The sequence below is a fragment of the Chionomys nivalis genome, chromosome 16 (assembly GCF_950005125.1).
Source record: "Chionomys nivalis chromosome 16, mChiNiv1.1, whole genome shotgun sequence".
Classification (NCBI taxonomy): domain Eukaryota; kingdom Metazoa; phylum Chordata; class Mammalia; order Rodentia; family Cricetidae; genus Chionomys; species Chionomys nivalis.
In genome coordinates this window covers 6,280,315-6,294,131 of record NC_080101.1, presented here as the reverse complement: position 1 = coordinate 6,294,131, position 13,817 = coordinate 6,280,315, and the positions used below count along the sequence as shown (strand labels likewise).

At 46.0% G+C, this 13,817-nt stretch overlaps 1 protein-coding gene across 5 annotated transcripts in view; it reads right to left on the bottom strand.

Moving 5' to 3' along the window:
• Ndufaf6 (NADH:ubiquinone oxidoreductase complex assembly factor 6) overlaps positions 1-13,147 on the bottom strand; it is a 28,712-nt gene extending 15,565 nt beyond the window's left edge. For 2 of the 5 annotated variants that reach the window (XM_057790822.1, XM_057790823.1), the window contains exons 1-4: positions 12,936-13,147; positions 10,027-10,126; positions 8,868-8,990; positions 3,696-3,752 (exon numbers count right to left, since the gene is read on the bottom strand). In XM_057790822.1, the coding sequence (XP_057646805.1) occupies positions 3,696-3,752; positions 8,868-8,990; positions 10,027-10,126; positions 12,936-13,132 (477 nt within the window). In that variant the 5' untranslated portion in view covers positions 13,133-13,147. Of the gene's footprint in view, positions 1-3,695; positions 3,753-8,867; positions 8,991-10,022; positions 10,127-12,935 lie in introns of all 5 variants that reach the window. The other 3 variants (XM_057790825.1, XM_057790826.1, XM_057790824.1) reach the window with 2 other exon arrangements.
• Positions 13,148-13,817: the final 670 nt, after the last annotated feature.

Below are 13,817 nucleotides of genomic sequence, written 5' to 3'. Positions count from 1 at the left end.
TATGTTGTGCTGTCTTATCTGGGGGAGAGTATCTCCTATGGCGAGGGGAATATCAGGAAAATTGTAAGCAAACGGCCCAGTTAAATGCTCTAGCGGGTCAAGCTCAACGTAATTTAGATGCTAACTGGGGCTGGGGCCTATGCCAATTTGCAGCAACAAATTCTGTATGATCCAGGAGTATACGCCCAAACAGCTGCAGCTGCCACTAAAGCGTGGAAGGCCCTACCTAACAGGGCAGCTGGAGACCAATTATCAAAAGTTGTACAAGGACCATCTGAACCATTCCAAGATTATGTAGATACTGTTACAAGTAGCCGGTAGATTGTTTGGAGATGAGACAACAGCCATGCCTATGATAAAACAATTTGTATTTGAAAATTCCAATAGATACTGTAAGGAAGCATTACGCCCTCACAAAACAAGGAGTCTAAATGACTATATCAGGATATGCAGAGATATAGATGGGAATTTCATCCAAGGCCAGGCTATAGCGGCAGCTATTCAACCTCGGAGAAACATAGGAGCACGGGGAGAGAGGCCGGAGGCCGTAATGGTTTTAACTGCGGAACTCCTGGTCATTTTCGAAAGGAATGCCCACAGCTGATAATGAAGGGAAGGAGGAAACCTGGCTTGTGCCCTAAATGCAGAAGGGGAGCACATTGGGCTAAAGACTGTTTCTCTAAAACAGATATAGACGGGAAACCTCTGCCACGAACCATTAACAGCAGGGAAACTGACAGAGGGCCCTGCTCCAGGGCCCCAAAACCTCAGTGTATGGAGCAATGACTGGGGGACCACAGGGACGGTACCCCAGCAGAGGCCATGTCCAGTTCCTTCCACAGAGAAATCCTTTCGCATTGCAGACCTTGTTGGAGCCACACCAGGGAGCTCAGGATTGGACCTCTGTGCCTCTGCCAGAGCAGCCTTAACTCCACAAATGGGAGTGCAAGCACTCCCTACAGGAGTATATGGGCCCTTACCACTGGGTACCATGGGACTTATATTAAAGTTATGGCATCTGTCCAACAGGGGGTGGTGGTAATTCCTCAAGGTGAGCGGACAGCACAATTAGTGTTGATTCCCAACAGGTTACCAACAATAAACAAGCCCGTGGCAATCAAGAGTTTGGATCCCCTGGAACAACTGCTTTCTGGGTTGCACAGTTAAATGAACGGCCCCAACTTAAAATAACTATAGAGGGAAAAGGCTTTGATATTTTAGATTCCAGGGCAGATGTATCAGTTTTGTCCTTAATATTGGCCAAAGGCATGGCCCTTGGAAGAAGGTACTATACGGCTGCAGGGAATAGGTCAAACAACTCCTCAAAAAAGTTCAAAAATATTGAAATGGCATGATGAAGAAGGACATGAGGGTGTTTTCCAGCCATATGTTCTTCCTGGTCTGCCTGTCAATCTATGGGGACGTGATCTCTTAGCAGAGATGGGGGCAGTCTTAACAACACAACCTACAAAGGTGTCCCCACAGAAAGCCACCTCGGTGATGAAAGCTATGGATGTAGCCTGTTGGCTAGGGTGAGAGGAGCTGATTGTGTTTTTCCTCCAGGAACGGACAAGCCCATTTGGGTTTGTCCAGAGCGATATGTTCGGGCTGTGGAAAATGATGAGAAAGGATCCTGTGATGAGCCTGAGAATGACACCTGTCGTTCTCTTGATGAGCCCTGATCAAGCGGAAAGCTCTGTGTGAAGCCTGGTAAGGAACCCCCTTGTACTGATCAGTGAGCCGAGCTAGTTCTTTATATTCATCTTTCTATTCCTCAAACTATACAGCTGGAACTGCGTTAAGCAATATGGCGATAGAACAGGCTTCTATTAATCAAAGCTTTTTCTTTGTGAATGCTTTATGCTTTGTTACATATTTGGGGCTATGAATATTACTTTAAAGGAATCCTATACAAGTGAGTGTAATTCCTATCTTTCTCTTTTGGAATATTTCTCCGAGAGCCCAGGCACTATTAAATCCCGTGTTTTAGTTTTCTTTCTCTTTCCTCTTCCTTTTGCAGTGTGGAATAGCTCCTTTGGGGGAAAGACATTCTTGTTTGTTCTTTCAAAAACTGTGGCCTGAGCGACTGCTGGGATGACCACTCCAGTGCTGCCTTGTTGGTTCGGGTACCAGCCATCATACCACTGCCAATTACCAAAAAGGCTAAGCAGACTGAGATGACCCTGTATCGAGAGAAACGAGATTCTGGAGAGACAGCTGCAGTGGTTGCTGTCATCGCGGTGTCTGCTGCAGCAGCCATGGCAATGGCACAAACATCGTTGGTGTCAGACACCATGGATAAACTGGCAAGACAAGTCAACGATGTTCTCCAGACTCAGAATGCCCTGAGTGTCCACATTAAATTTGGACTTTCGTATTTAAATCAAGAGACTGCCCTACTGTAGGAGCAGGTGGACTTATGACTGTACAACAAATGTCTTGTTCACACTTATCATTCCATTTGTATGACATTTATAATATTGCTAATGCCTCTTACGTGGTGAAACAACTCAATGGTTACTTGAAAAGCCCTTGAAATGTTATAATCAGCACACCAGATTGGAACTGTTTAGCCAAAGGGTTGGTTCAATACCATAGCCCAAATGGGAGGCTGGGTCCAGTGGTAACTGGGGACCCTATTGCTGGCAATCTTAATGCCTGTTGCCATGGGCATTCATCTCTGAATCTTGTGTAATATCAGACAACCCATGAGAATGTAGCATATGGTCACTTGGCAAGTCCTTCTGAGTCTATTGGCCAGTAATTCGAATGTACTCCAGGTTTGGTTGCAAATACTGCACCAACAATGAAGATTCCTCCGTAGACGGGCAACTTCTACAGAAGAGGGCCCGCCTAAGACAGGGAAGGGGCCTCCCAAAGACGGATAAGGGTTTACTCTTCTGAGATGACCTAAGACAGGAGTGTCTTCTCTTTTATAAAAAATGTAGGGGGGAGATGTTGGGACTAATGAGTCCTGGCCTTCAGCTGATCTTCCCTGTCTAGAGCCTTCTAATTGAAGTGACTAAAAGCTGTGCTTTGCCTAAAGGATCAGAGGATGGATTTTCACCATTGACTGTAGGGTCTGTGTGTCGGTCTGTCTCTGCGTGTGTATTCTCAATCTCCAGCCCCTTGCCCGAAGCTCGCGAACTGGGTTCTAGCGCATTGAGCGCAGACAGGGGCCGTGGTGCGCAGCATTTTAGGGCCAGAGAGATGACCTGGTGGTTGAGAGCACTTGCTCTTTCAGGTGACCCAGGGTCAATTCTCAGTTTAATGTCTATGTCTAATGACTAACAACCATCAACTGCAGTTCCAAAAAATTCAACCCTTTTCTGGATTCCTTGGGCAATGCATATGGCTGGTGCTCAGGTATACTTGCAGACAAAACACATACACATAAATTTAACCATCTTAAAAAATAGTAACAATAGCTGGGCGGTGGTGGCGCACGCCTTTAATCCCAGCACTTGGGAGGCAGAGGCAGGCGGATCTCTGAGTTCGAGACCAGCCTGGTCTACAGAGCTAGTTCCAGGACAGGCTCCAAAACCACAGAGAAACCCTGTCTCGAAAAACCAAAAAAAAAAAAAAGTAACAATAACTTAAGGGCAAGGGATGTGCATACAAAAAATTTCCTCCATGAATAATTAACCTAAGAATCAAAGAAAAAATCATTTAAGACTTAGACAATTTCAACTTACTCTTTCATCAATGATTCTCATAAGCCATCTTTTAGTTAGATTATGTCTCTTGACAGCCTAAAAAACAAGAGTGTTGTAAATGTTTAGAAGGTACTAGGAAGTGACTTCTCTAGATATGAACAAAATACACCAAGCAATGCAAAAGGTAAGAGGACACTTGGTACAGCTCATCCAATAAGACACGCTGAAAAGACCTCAGGAGAAAAGCTGTGATCCGGAGAAGCACGTAGGCCATTCCCAAGTGGAGGGGCTCAGTATGGCTTCCCAGTCTTCCCTCCTGCTGCACCGGTACACATCTAGTGATTCAACTTTCTCTTTTCTTGTTTTTGGATGTTAGATGCCTTCATTTATTTGTTTTATTTTTGATATGAAAATATGATACTGGGTGGTGGTGATGCACACCTTTAATCCCAGCACTCGAGAGAAAGAGGCAGGTGGATCCTTGTGAGTTCCAGGACAGCCAGGATTGTTTCAGAGAAACCTTGTCTCAAAAAACCAAGCTAAAACACACACATACACACACACATAGTGACAGCATTTCTCTCTTCCCTTCCTTTCAGCCCTCCCATATGCCTGATTACACTTTCAAATAAAACCAAGAACTCAGCAGAGAAGTTCCTGTTTACCTGACTTCAATCCTAGCATTCTGCATTCAGTCTTTCTCTTACAGCACAGAGTCTAGTTAGTAAAAATAACCACGTCCCCCAAAATGCAGAGCACCTTAAACCCTGAGAACAACAGGGCACGGTGCCACACATTGGTGATCCCACTACTTCCGAGTCCCAGGAGGAGAATTATTGTGAGTTTGAGTCCTAGCTACAGAGCAAGGCCTAAACAAATAAGAGCAGTGCCAGGGAAGGCAGGTGGACGTGTGTCCCTCCAGCAGGGACACCTGGGAAAGACACATTTCCTATAAGCACTCCACTAAGAATCCATAGCCTGAGTCTAATGAGAAAATATTGCAACAAACCCAAAATGAGTGTACGGAAAGGAAAAAACCAAGTTAAGACTGACCACACTTCTTAAGAAAATGGCTGGAAGGGTTGGAGAGATGGCTTAGTGATTAAGAGCACTGGCTGCTCTTCCAGAGGTCCCGAGTTGAATTCCCAGCACCCACATGGCAGCTCACAATCATCTGTAGTAGGATCCGATGTCCTTTTCTGGCATAAGTCATATAAGCAGATAGAGCACTCATACACATATATGGCTAAATAAATCATTTTTTAAAAAGGAAGGAAAAAAAGATGAACAGTGGTGGCTCACGCCTTTAGTCCCAGTAATCAGGAGAGGCAGAGGCAAGCAAATCTCTTGAGTTGCAGGCAGCCTAGTCTACAGAGTGAGTTACAAGATAACCAGGGCTACACAGAGAAACCATAGAAAACTGGAAAGAAAAATGTTGACAGGGTGTGTGGTGGTGGTGGTGGCTGTGACTCCATGGTAGAGTGTGCGCCTAGTGTGGAAAGTCCTAGCTTCCATGTCACACGGGGCATGATGAAGCACACCTGTAACTTCAGGATGTAAAATGCTGAGGCAGGAGCTACAAGTTCTAGACCAGCCTGGGAATACATGGTGAGTTCCAAGTCATCCTGGCTACAGAGAGACACGGGGTGGGTTGAGAAGTAAATTCAATTTTCAAGCTGCTCTGGCTATACGAGAGACTTGTCTCTAAACCTTTTTGCAGGGGTGGGGTGGAGCTGCATGTTTTCTTTTGAGATGGGGTCTTGTCACACAGCATAGGCTGTGACTTCCAGCCCTCCGGCCTTGGCCTCCTAGGAATTAGGATTAAAGTTACTACTACACCCGGTAGGAAAATAACCCCATTATCAGTAAGTCCCCAAATACTTAGTGTATTACATTATGGAAATGACGTAACACACTTAAATGAGCTAGGAAGACTTATTTGTGTGAATCTATATACATACACACACGTGTGTACAGGTTAAGACGGAGGGGAAAGGAGGGACAGGAGAATGAAGGGGAAGACAAGTGAGGAAGAGAGAACACTCACTCGTAAATGATTACACAGAGCTGAGGACACAGCTCAGGACTTGTTCCAGTTTGCTTTCTGTTGCTGTGATGACAGAAGAAACGCAGGGAGGAGAGGCTGAGCTGGCTTACACTTCCAAGTCTCAGTTCATCACTAAGGCAGTCAAGGCAGCTACAAAGCAGGAACTTGCAGCAGAAACCACACAGTGTATGCTTGCTGGCTTGCTCACTGGCTTCTGCTCATCTGGATTTCTTTTTCAATTGTTTTTATTGAGCTATATATTTTTCTCCATTCCCCTCCCTTCCTCTCCCCTTCCCTTCCACCCTCTCCCATGATCCCTATGCTCCCAATTTACTCAGAAGATCTTGTCTTTTTCTACTTCCCATGTAGCTTAGATACATGGATGTCTCTCTTAGGGTCCTCATTATTGTCTAGGTTCTCTGGGATTGTGAATTGTAGACTGGTTTTTCTTTGCTTTATGTTTAAAAGCCGCTTATGAGGGAGTACATGCTATATGTGTCTTTCTCGGTCTGAGTTACCTCATTCAATATGTTTTCTAGACCCATCAATTTGCCTGCAAATATCAAGATGTCATTTTTTTCTGTGTAGTACTCCATTGTGTAAATACATCATATTTTCCTTATCCATTCTTCGATCAAGGGGGATTTAGGTTGTTTCCAGGTTCTGGCTAGGACAAACAGTGCTGCTATGAACATAGTTGAGCACATGTCCTTGTGGTGTGAGTCCCCAAAAGTGCCATTGCTGTGTCTTGAGGTAGGTAGTTCCCTAATTTTCTGTAAAATTGCCATACTGATATCCAAAGCAGCTGTACCAGTTTGCACTCCTACCAGCAATGTACGAGTGTTCCTTTTACCCCACATTCTCTCCAGCATAAGCTGTCATCAATGTTTTTGATCTTGGCCATTCTTACAGGTGTAAGATGGAATCTCAGAGTTGTTTTGATTTGCATTTCTCTAATGGTTAAAGATGTTGAACATTTCCTTAAGTGTCTTTTTCAGACGTTTTAGATCATCTGTTGAGAGTTTTCTGTTTACATATGGACTTCTTATACAGCCCAGGAGCAGCTGCCTGGGGATGGCACTGAACATAGTGAGCTGACCTCCTAAGTCTAAGCAATCGAGAGAAAAATACCCACAGCTGGGTCTGAAGGAGCTTCAGTTGCGGTTGCAAGGATGAACTCAGGTCACAGGGCTTGGTTGGGAAGCTTTTACCTGCTGCTTGTTTGTTTTTTAAGACAGGGTTTCTCTGTGTAGTCCTGGCTGTTCTTGCCGCTCTGTAGACCAGGCTGGTCTTGAACTCAAGAGTTCCACCTGCCTCTACCTCCTGAGTGCTAAGATTAAAGGCGTGCGCCACCACCACCTGGCTTTACCTGCTGCCCTTTTAAAGAGCAGCAACACACACTCTCTAACAATGCGGAGAGTATCCTTGCACCCAAGATTAACACTTTCCTTTGTTCAGCCTCAGAACCGGCAAAAAGAGCCGCCTGGCAGACAGAACAGAAACATTCCTACCATTGCACCAGACTTGGAGTTTCCATCCTGCGACCAGATGTGTAGAAAATACATAAGTAGTTTATAATATACAGGTAAAATTCCTTTTTCCACTTTTAAAAAAAATACACGGGGCCAGCAAGATGCCTCGGGAGGTAAACATAAATGGGAGGTAAACACTCTTGTGGAAGAGAACTAATTTGTCCTCAAACCACCATGTGTGTGCTGTGGCATTCCAATACATGGCCTCCCTCTCTCCCTACCCCTCTCCCCGCCTAACACACGTACACAAAATAAATTAAATATAATTAAGATACATTTAATTCCACTTAAAAAAGAAACATACGATCTGGTGAGATAGCTCAATCAGCAGAGTGCTTACACCCAAACCTAAGGACCTGAATCCCCTCCCAGAGCCCATGGGAGAAGTTAGGACTGGCAGTGCACGCTTGTAATCCCAGCTGCGATCCCTGCGGCCCACTGAGCAGTCAGACGAGCTAACTTAGTGAGTGCCAGCTTTAGTAAGAAATTCTGTCTCAAAAAACAAACAACAATGATCGTGGCTGGTACCTGTAGAGTGATATCAAGACTGTCTTCTGGCCACACACACACACGTAAACACCCCCAAGGAAAACACGGAGCTCGGGAGGTAGATTAGTGAGGAAAGTACTTGCTATGATAGTGCGAGGGCCTGAGTTTGGATCCTCAGCACCCATGTAAAGTCAGGCATGGTGACACACATCTACAACCCCTATTGGGGTAGCTGTGTGTGTATAGTGGCTCTGGGGACTCACTGGCAGGCCAGTCTGTCTAAACGGTCAGTTCTGGATCCCGTGAGAAACATGAACTAAAAAAATAAGGTGGAGGGCAACAGAGGACAGTATCCAAAGTCAAGTTCTAGTCTCTACACACACACTATAGGCACATCACGTGTGTCAGACACGAACGCACACACAAGTGAGCAGTTATCTAGATTAGGTTAACTGAAATGAAAAGCCTCACAGTAAACCTAAGCAGTAGCATCCCATGGGCGAGGGTGGCAGACTGAATGAAAAGGAAGTGAGAGCCGCTGAGAAGACTCAGCAGGTGAAGGCAATTGACAAGCCTGGCAACCTAGGTTCAATCCCCAGAGCCCACCCAGGAGAAGGACAAAGCTGACACCCGCCCCCACATGTACCTCATGACTCTTGGGCTTGCTCACTCGCCCTCTCTCTCATAATAAATGAATGCCTAAAATGGGGAGCAAGCTGAACACAGTGCTTACTGCCCCTGCTTCCTGACTGTGGATGCAATGTGACCGACTCTCCCAATCCTGAAGTCACACTTACCCAGCATGATGGACTGTACCCCTGGAACTGGAGGTCAATAAACCTCTCCTCCCTTAGAGGACTTTTGCTGCAGCAAGGCCAGTGACCATCATGCCTTACAAAGCAGCTCAGAACACTAAAGGAGCCCAAGACCATCTCTACCACTGAAATTACATTCAACAGCAAGTATACTCAAATACAATTCTCACATACTAAAAGTAGTACATACACGTGCATGTGGATATAAATGTGTATTATGTATGTGTGTAATATATATTTTACCTTCCAGAGTTCCACGGCCACAAGCTGGTGTAGCGAGTTGTCACAGTATATATATGTATCATGTATGTGTGTATACATATGTTACCTTCCATAGTTCCGCGGCCACAGGCTGGTGTGGCGGGTTGTCACGGTATATGTCCTCCACAGCTTTTCTCCAGAACTGCATCCGCATCAGTCCAATTGCTTTCTCAGAGACCGAGTCCTTAACCTGTAAGCAGTTTAAAGCTCTAGGCTGCAGACACAGCTTAGTGGGAGAGTGCCTGTCTGTCTCATGTATGGAAGTCTTAGGTTAAAACCCCAGGCGGTGGTGGCGCACGCCTTTAATCCCAGCACTCTGGGGCAGAGTTAGGTGGATCACTGTGAGTTCGAGGCCAGCCTGGTCTAAAAGAGCTAGTTCCCAGGACAGGCTCCAAATCAAGACAGGAAAATCCTGTCTTGAAAAACCAAAAAATTAATTAAATTAAAAACCAAAACAAACAAGAAGCCCAGAATAGAAACAAACAAATGAAGACAATTATTGCTTGATCACCAAGTCTTGTGAGGAGACTTCTGAGCTAATCAGATTGTCCCACACCATTACTATGGTGGTCAACACATGACTGCATCTTTCTGGGCCAACAACAGTGTAAGCCTGACAATGCACATTCCTCTCGGTGCTGTTAATTAACCTCTTTATTGACATAATATATAAACCAGGTGTAGTGGCTCATGCCTACAACCCCAGGATCCAGGAGGGAAAGCAACTGCCATGAGCTGGAGGCCAGCCTGGGCTACGTAGCAAGTTCCACACCAGCCTGGGCTACGTAGCAAGTTCCACACCAGCCTGGGCTACGTAGCAAGTTCCACACCAGCCTGGGCTACGTAGTAAGTTCCACACCAGCCTGGGCTACGTAGTAAGTTCCACTGTCACTTCCCATTAGATTCTCAACGTTTTCCGTCTTCTATACACACACCACGTGTGTAATGTTAAGAGAAAGTAGTAAGATTCTCCTTAGTTTACTCAATTAACAGACAATGCTAACTGCAAATTTGTAATATACTCAGAAAAACTTAAAAATCTAGAATCATTTCCAGGAATATTAAATTCACCAGCTAGTTTTATGTTCTGGTACTGAACTAAGCCTGAGTCATCTCCGGGAGAGAAAGCCCCTAGCAGACACGGTAAGGATGTCTGCCATGCGTGCGCTATGTCTTCATTGTTGAGTATCGCGCATATTCTACAACATCATAACATTAATACCAGCCTGAGCCAGCTCCACGTTGAAGGCCCTGAGTGCAGACACAGAACTTCGGCATTCTGCAGGGAACAGCAGGGAACACAAGTAACTTTCATAATCCCGCTTCCTACAACAAAACAAGAGAAAAGCAGTCAGCTTCATTGGCTAAGCCGCACACACAACACTGACAGAAATCAACTGGGAAAATGAAGGTTTGACAGGTTTCTCTGTAGCTCTGCAGCCTGTCCTGAAACTCGTTCTGTAGACCAAGCTGCTTGGTTCTTAAATTATTTAACTTTCTCTACAAGTATTTCTAAAAAAAAAAAAAAAAAAAGTACCTGCTTCTCATTCCAAGCATGTTAAAAAGGAAATCCATATTTTATTTTTATTTACAAAGCACTTGTAATTGCTTCAGAATATTTTGCTTTTAGTAAAAATTGGAATGAGCTACAAAAGAAGAAAGCAAAGCTGGACCTGTTGACACACACTTGTGATCCCAGTACTTCAGAAGCCGAGGAAGGAGTCAGGAGTCTGAGGCTAGCCTAGGCTACAAAAAACTGTCTCAAAAACAACAACCAGCAAAGACAGTGGGGGCAAGTATAAAGAAAGTAGTTTAAGTAAGCTTTTATTACATATACATAGACACAGAAATAAGAATATAAACCAATGTGTACATGTATTTCTGCATTTGCTAAAAGAGTCTAGAAGCACAAATAATCTTCCACACTCCCAGCATCAATGAATAACACCAATTACCTGGATAGAGACACTGGCTCCTAAGACCTCAGACATTCTTGAAAGAATGATGCCCAAGTGGGGCGGGAAAAATATAAAACAAGCCAAAGACGTCAGCAAAGAGTCAAAGAATGAAAGAGACCTACTGGTCAGAACACCACCAGGAAGAAGCCTGACAAGAGTCTGCAGAAATATGAGCATTCAAAGAACAACAGCTTGGGTGTGGTGTGTGCTCAGGAGGCTGCAGCAGGAAACTGCTTAAGGTCAGCTTTCGAAAACACAGCCAGAGGCTGTGTTTAGTATATAAATTATTATATAAATCAGATATTATATATAATATTATTATATAAAAATATAATGGCTAGTGTGTAGCTCAGTGGTACAGCGTTCAGTCTCCAGCACCATAAGGAAAACGTGGCAAACAAACGTTGCAGGGTCAGCCAAAGCCTATGATCTCAGTACTTGGGAGGAGGGAGGGAAACCCAACATACCTGCCAAACACAGAAGCAAACGCATTTTGGATTTATTTCCCTAATCAAATCCAAGTTACTTTAATAAAGCTTAGGCGGTGGTTCTGTTTAAAAGCAGAAACGCCGGGTGGTGGTGGCGCACGCCTTTAATCCTAGCACTCGGGAGGCAGAGGCAGGTGGATCTCTGTGAGTTCGAGACCAGCCTGGTCTACAAGAGCTAGTTCCAGGACAGGCTCCAAAGCTACAGAGAAACCCTGTCTCGAAAAACAACAACAAAAAAAGCAGAAATCAAGCAAACAAACAACAAACCAAAATAGTGGCACAGACCTTTAGTACTGGCACTCGGGAGGCAGAGGCCGTGACTTTCAGGCCAACCTGGTCTACACAGCCCACCATATCTACATAAAGACTCTGGGCAGTGGTGGCGCACTCCTTTAATCCCAGCAATCAGGAGGCAGAGACAGGCAGATCTCTATGAGTTTAAGGCCAGCCTGGTCTACAGAGTGAGTCGGGGCTGTTACACAGAGAAAACATATTGAAAAACTAAAAATAAAAAAATTTTAAAAACAAAACAAAGAAACAAAAAAACCCTGTCTTAAACAAAACTGTACCAGACACCACTGTTAGCAAGGAAGGACAAACTACAGGGGTGAGGAGGGCGGGAGTAGTTAGACTATAAATGTTGGTAGGGCTCTATTCCAAGGCAGGTCCAGCCCACCCCACATCCCCACTCATGTCTGTGGAGGAACTCCATCCATGATGGATTTCCAGATACATCATGAGATTGTTCTAGTAAATCTCAGGCAACTTCCTTGTTCCCTTTATCTGACACGAAGTGTGATCATCTGTCTATTAAATACTAACCTAACAATGTGCCAGGCGTTGAACTAAATGCTCTAATTGTTAAAGCTTTATTTTTAAAATTGTACTTATTCTTACATATATGAGTTTTTTGCGTACACATATGCACCACGCCACTTACCTAGTGTCCACGAACTCCAGAGGGGATTGGCTCTCCTGAAACTGAATTTACAGGCAGTTGTGAGCTGCCATGTGGGTGCTGGGAATTGAACCCAGGCCCTCCAGATCAGTCTGTGCTCTTAACCACTGACCCGTCTCTCCAGCTCCTAAATGCTCTAATTCTTACAACCCTTGATGGGATTCTCAGTTTGTAGGGAACGTTAAATAAGTTGCTTTGGACTTTAATTTTTGTAAACAATTTCTAGTACAGTTTCATGAGGCTGATTTGTGACCAACAATAACCTTGAACCTGCCTCTCTCTACTAAGAAGTGTGCCGGGTTTTGTACGGCGCCCTTGCTCTAACCCTCGTGCGTGCTAGGCAAGTAGTCTAGCAACAGAGCTAAATCCTTAGCACCTGTGAAATACTTTGCAGAGTACACTGAACCCAAGGTCACTTAACGGTGTTAAAGTCACTAGCTGTCTATGAATAAAAAGTGCTAAGCAAGCAAAGGTTGCATGCTTACATTGCATGCAAGGTCCCTTAAAATTAGGGTTCAGGCAGGGAACGCGTTGAGCAGGGGAAGAAATCCCGACAAGATTCCAGGTCCACGCGAACAGGCATCCGCACGGAGGCCAGCAGAAGGCAGGGCGTGGAGGATGCAGCCCCAGATCAGGGCAGAAAGCAGGACGCAGAGGATGCGGTCCCAGTTCACTCTCCGCCCCGCAGGCTCCCGCTCTCGGGGACGTCCCTGGGCAGCGCGGCCGCTCACCTCAGCAGCTCCAGGCAGTAGTGGTCGGAACCCGGGATGCCGGGTCCGCTGGCCGCCGCCACGCTGCGCCGAACCGCCGAGGGCCCCGGGAGCCGCCGCACATGGTCCCACACGTCCCGAGGCGGCCGGCGACGGAACAGGCCGGCCAAACCGAACGGCCTTGGGCTGCGGACTGAACTAAGCCTGGGAGTCGCCATGACACCCGCGTCGCGTGCTCTCCGACCCCCAGGCCACGCCCCGGCAGGCGGGCACGCCCCCGAAGGCGGCCACGCCCCCGGCAGGTCCCTGCGCCCCTGCAGAAGGAGTCTGCCTCTCCGACCGGAGCTAGGTGTCGCTGTGCTCCCACACTTCTAGCGTCCGCCCTCACAGGACTCCAGAACTCCAAAAGAAGTTGTCCGTGCCTGCTTCTCACAGAAGGAGCAGCAAACGTTGCATCCCTCCACCCCGGAGATGCCAACCTCCTTTGGTCCTCAGCTAGGAGCGTGCGTGGCTCTTAGCTTGTAACTGCACAACCGGAAGCCTGCCATACTGATTTATCCACACCATATTCCCAGAGGCCTCCCAGTGCTGCCTACTGGGTAGCCCGTAGCTCCAAGAGAAAAACACAAAGATGCTGGAGAGACAACAGGTTACTCAGCCATTATCAACCAGCAAATCCCCAGTGTGTAGCCCGCTGGCTGTTGGCTGTCTCTCACAACACAAGAGGACAGAATCATTATTTCGTTGCTTCATCCCCACTGCCAGTCCCTACACCTTTGTAGAAGCCGACTTGCCTTGCCTCTCTTCATATGAAGGTAAGGTTAAAACGTGGAAGTACACATCTGTTAAGCCAGCACTAAGAGGCTGAGACAGAAGGGTCGAGCGTTCAAAGCCAGCCTATGT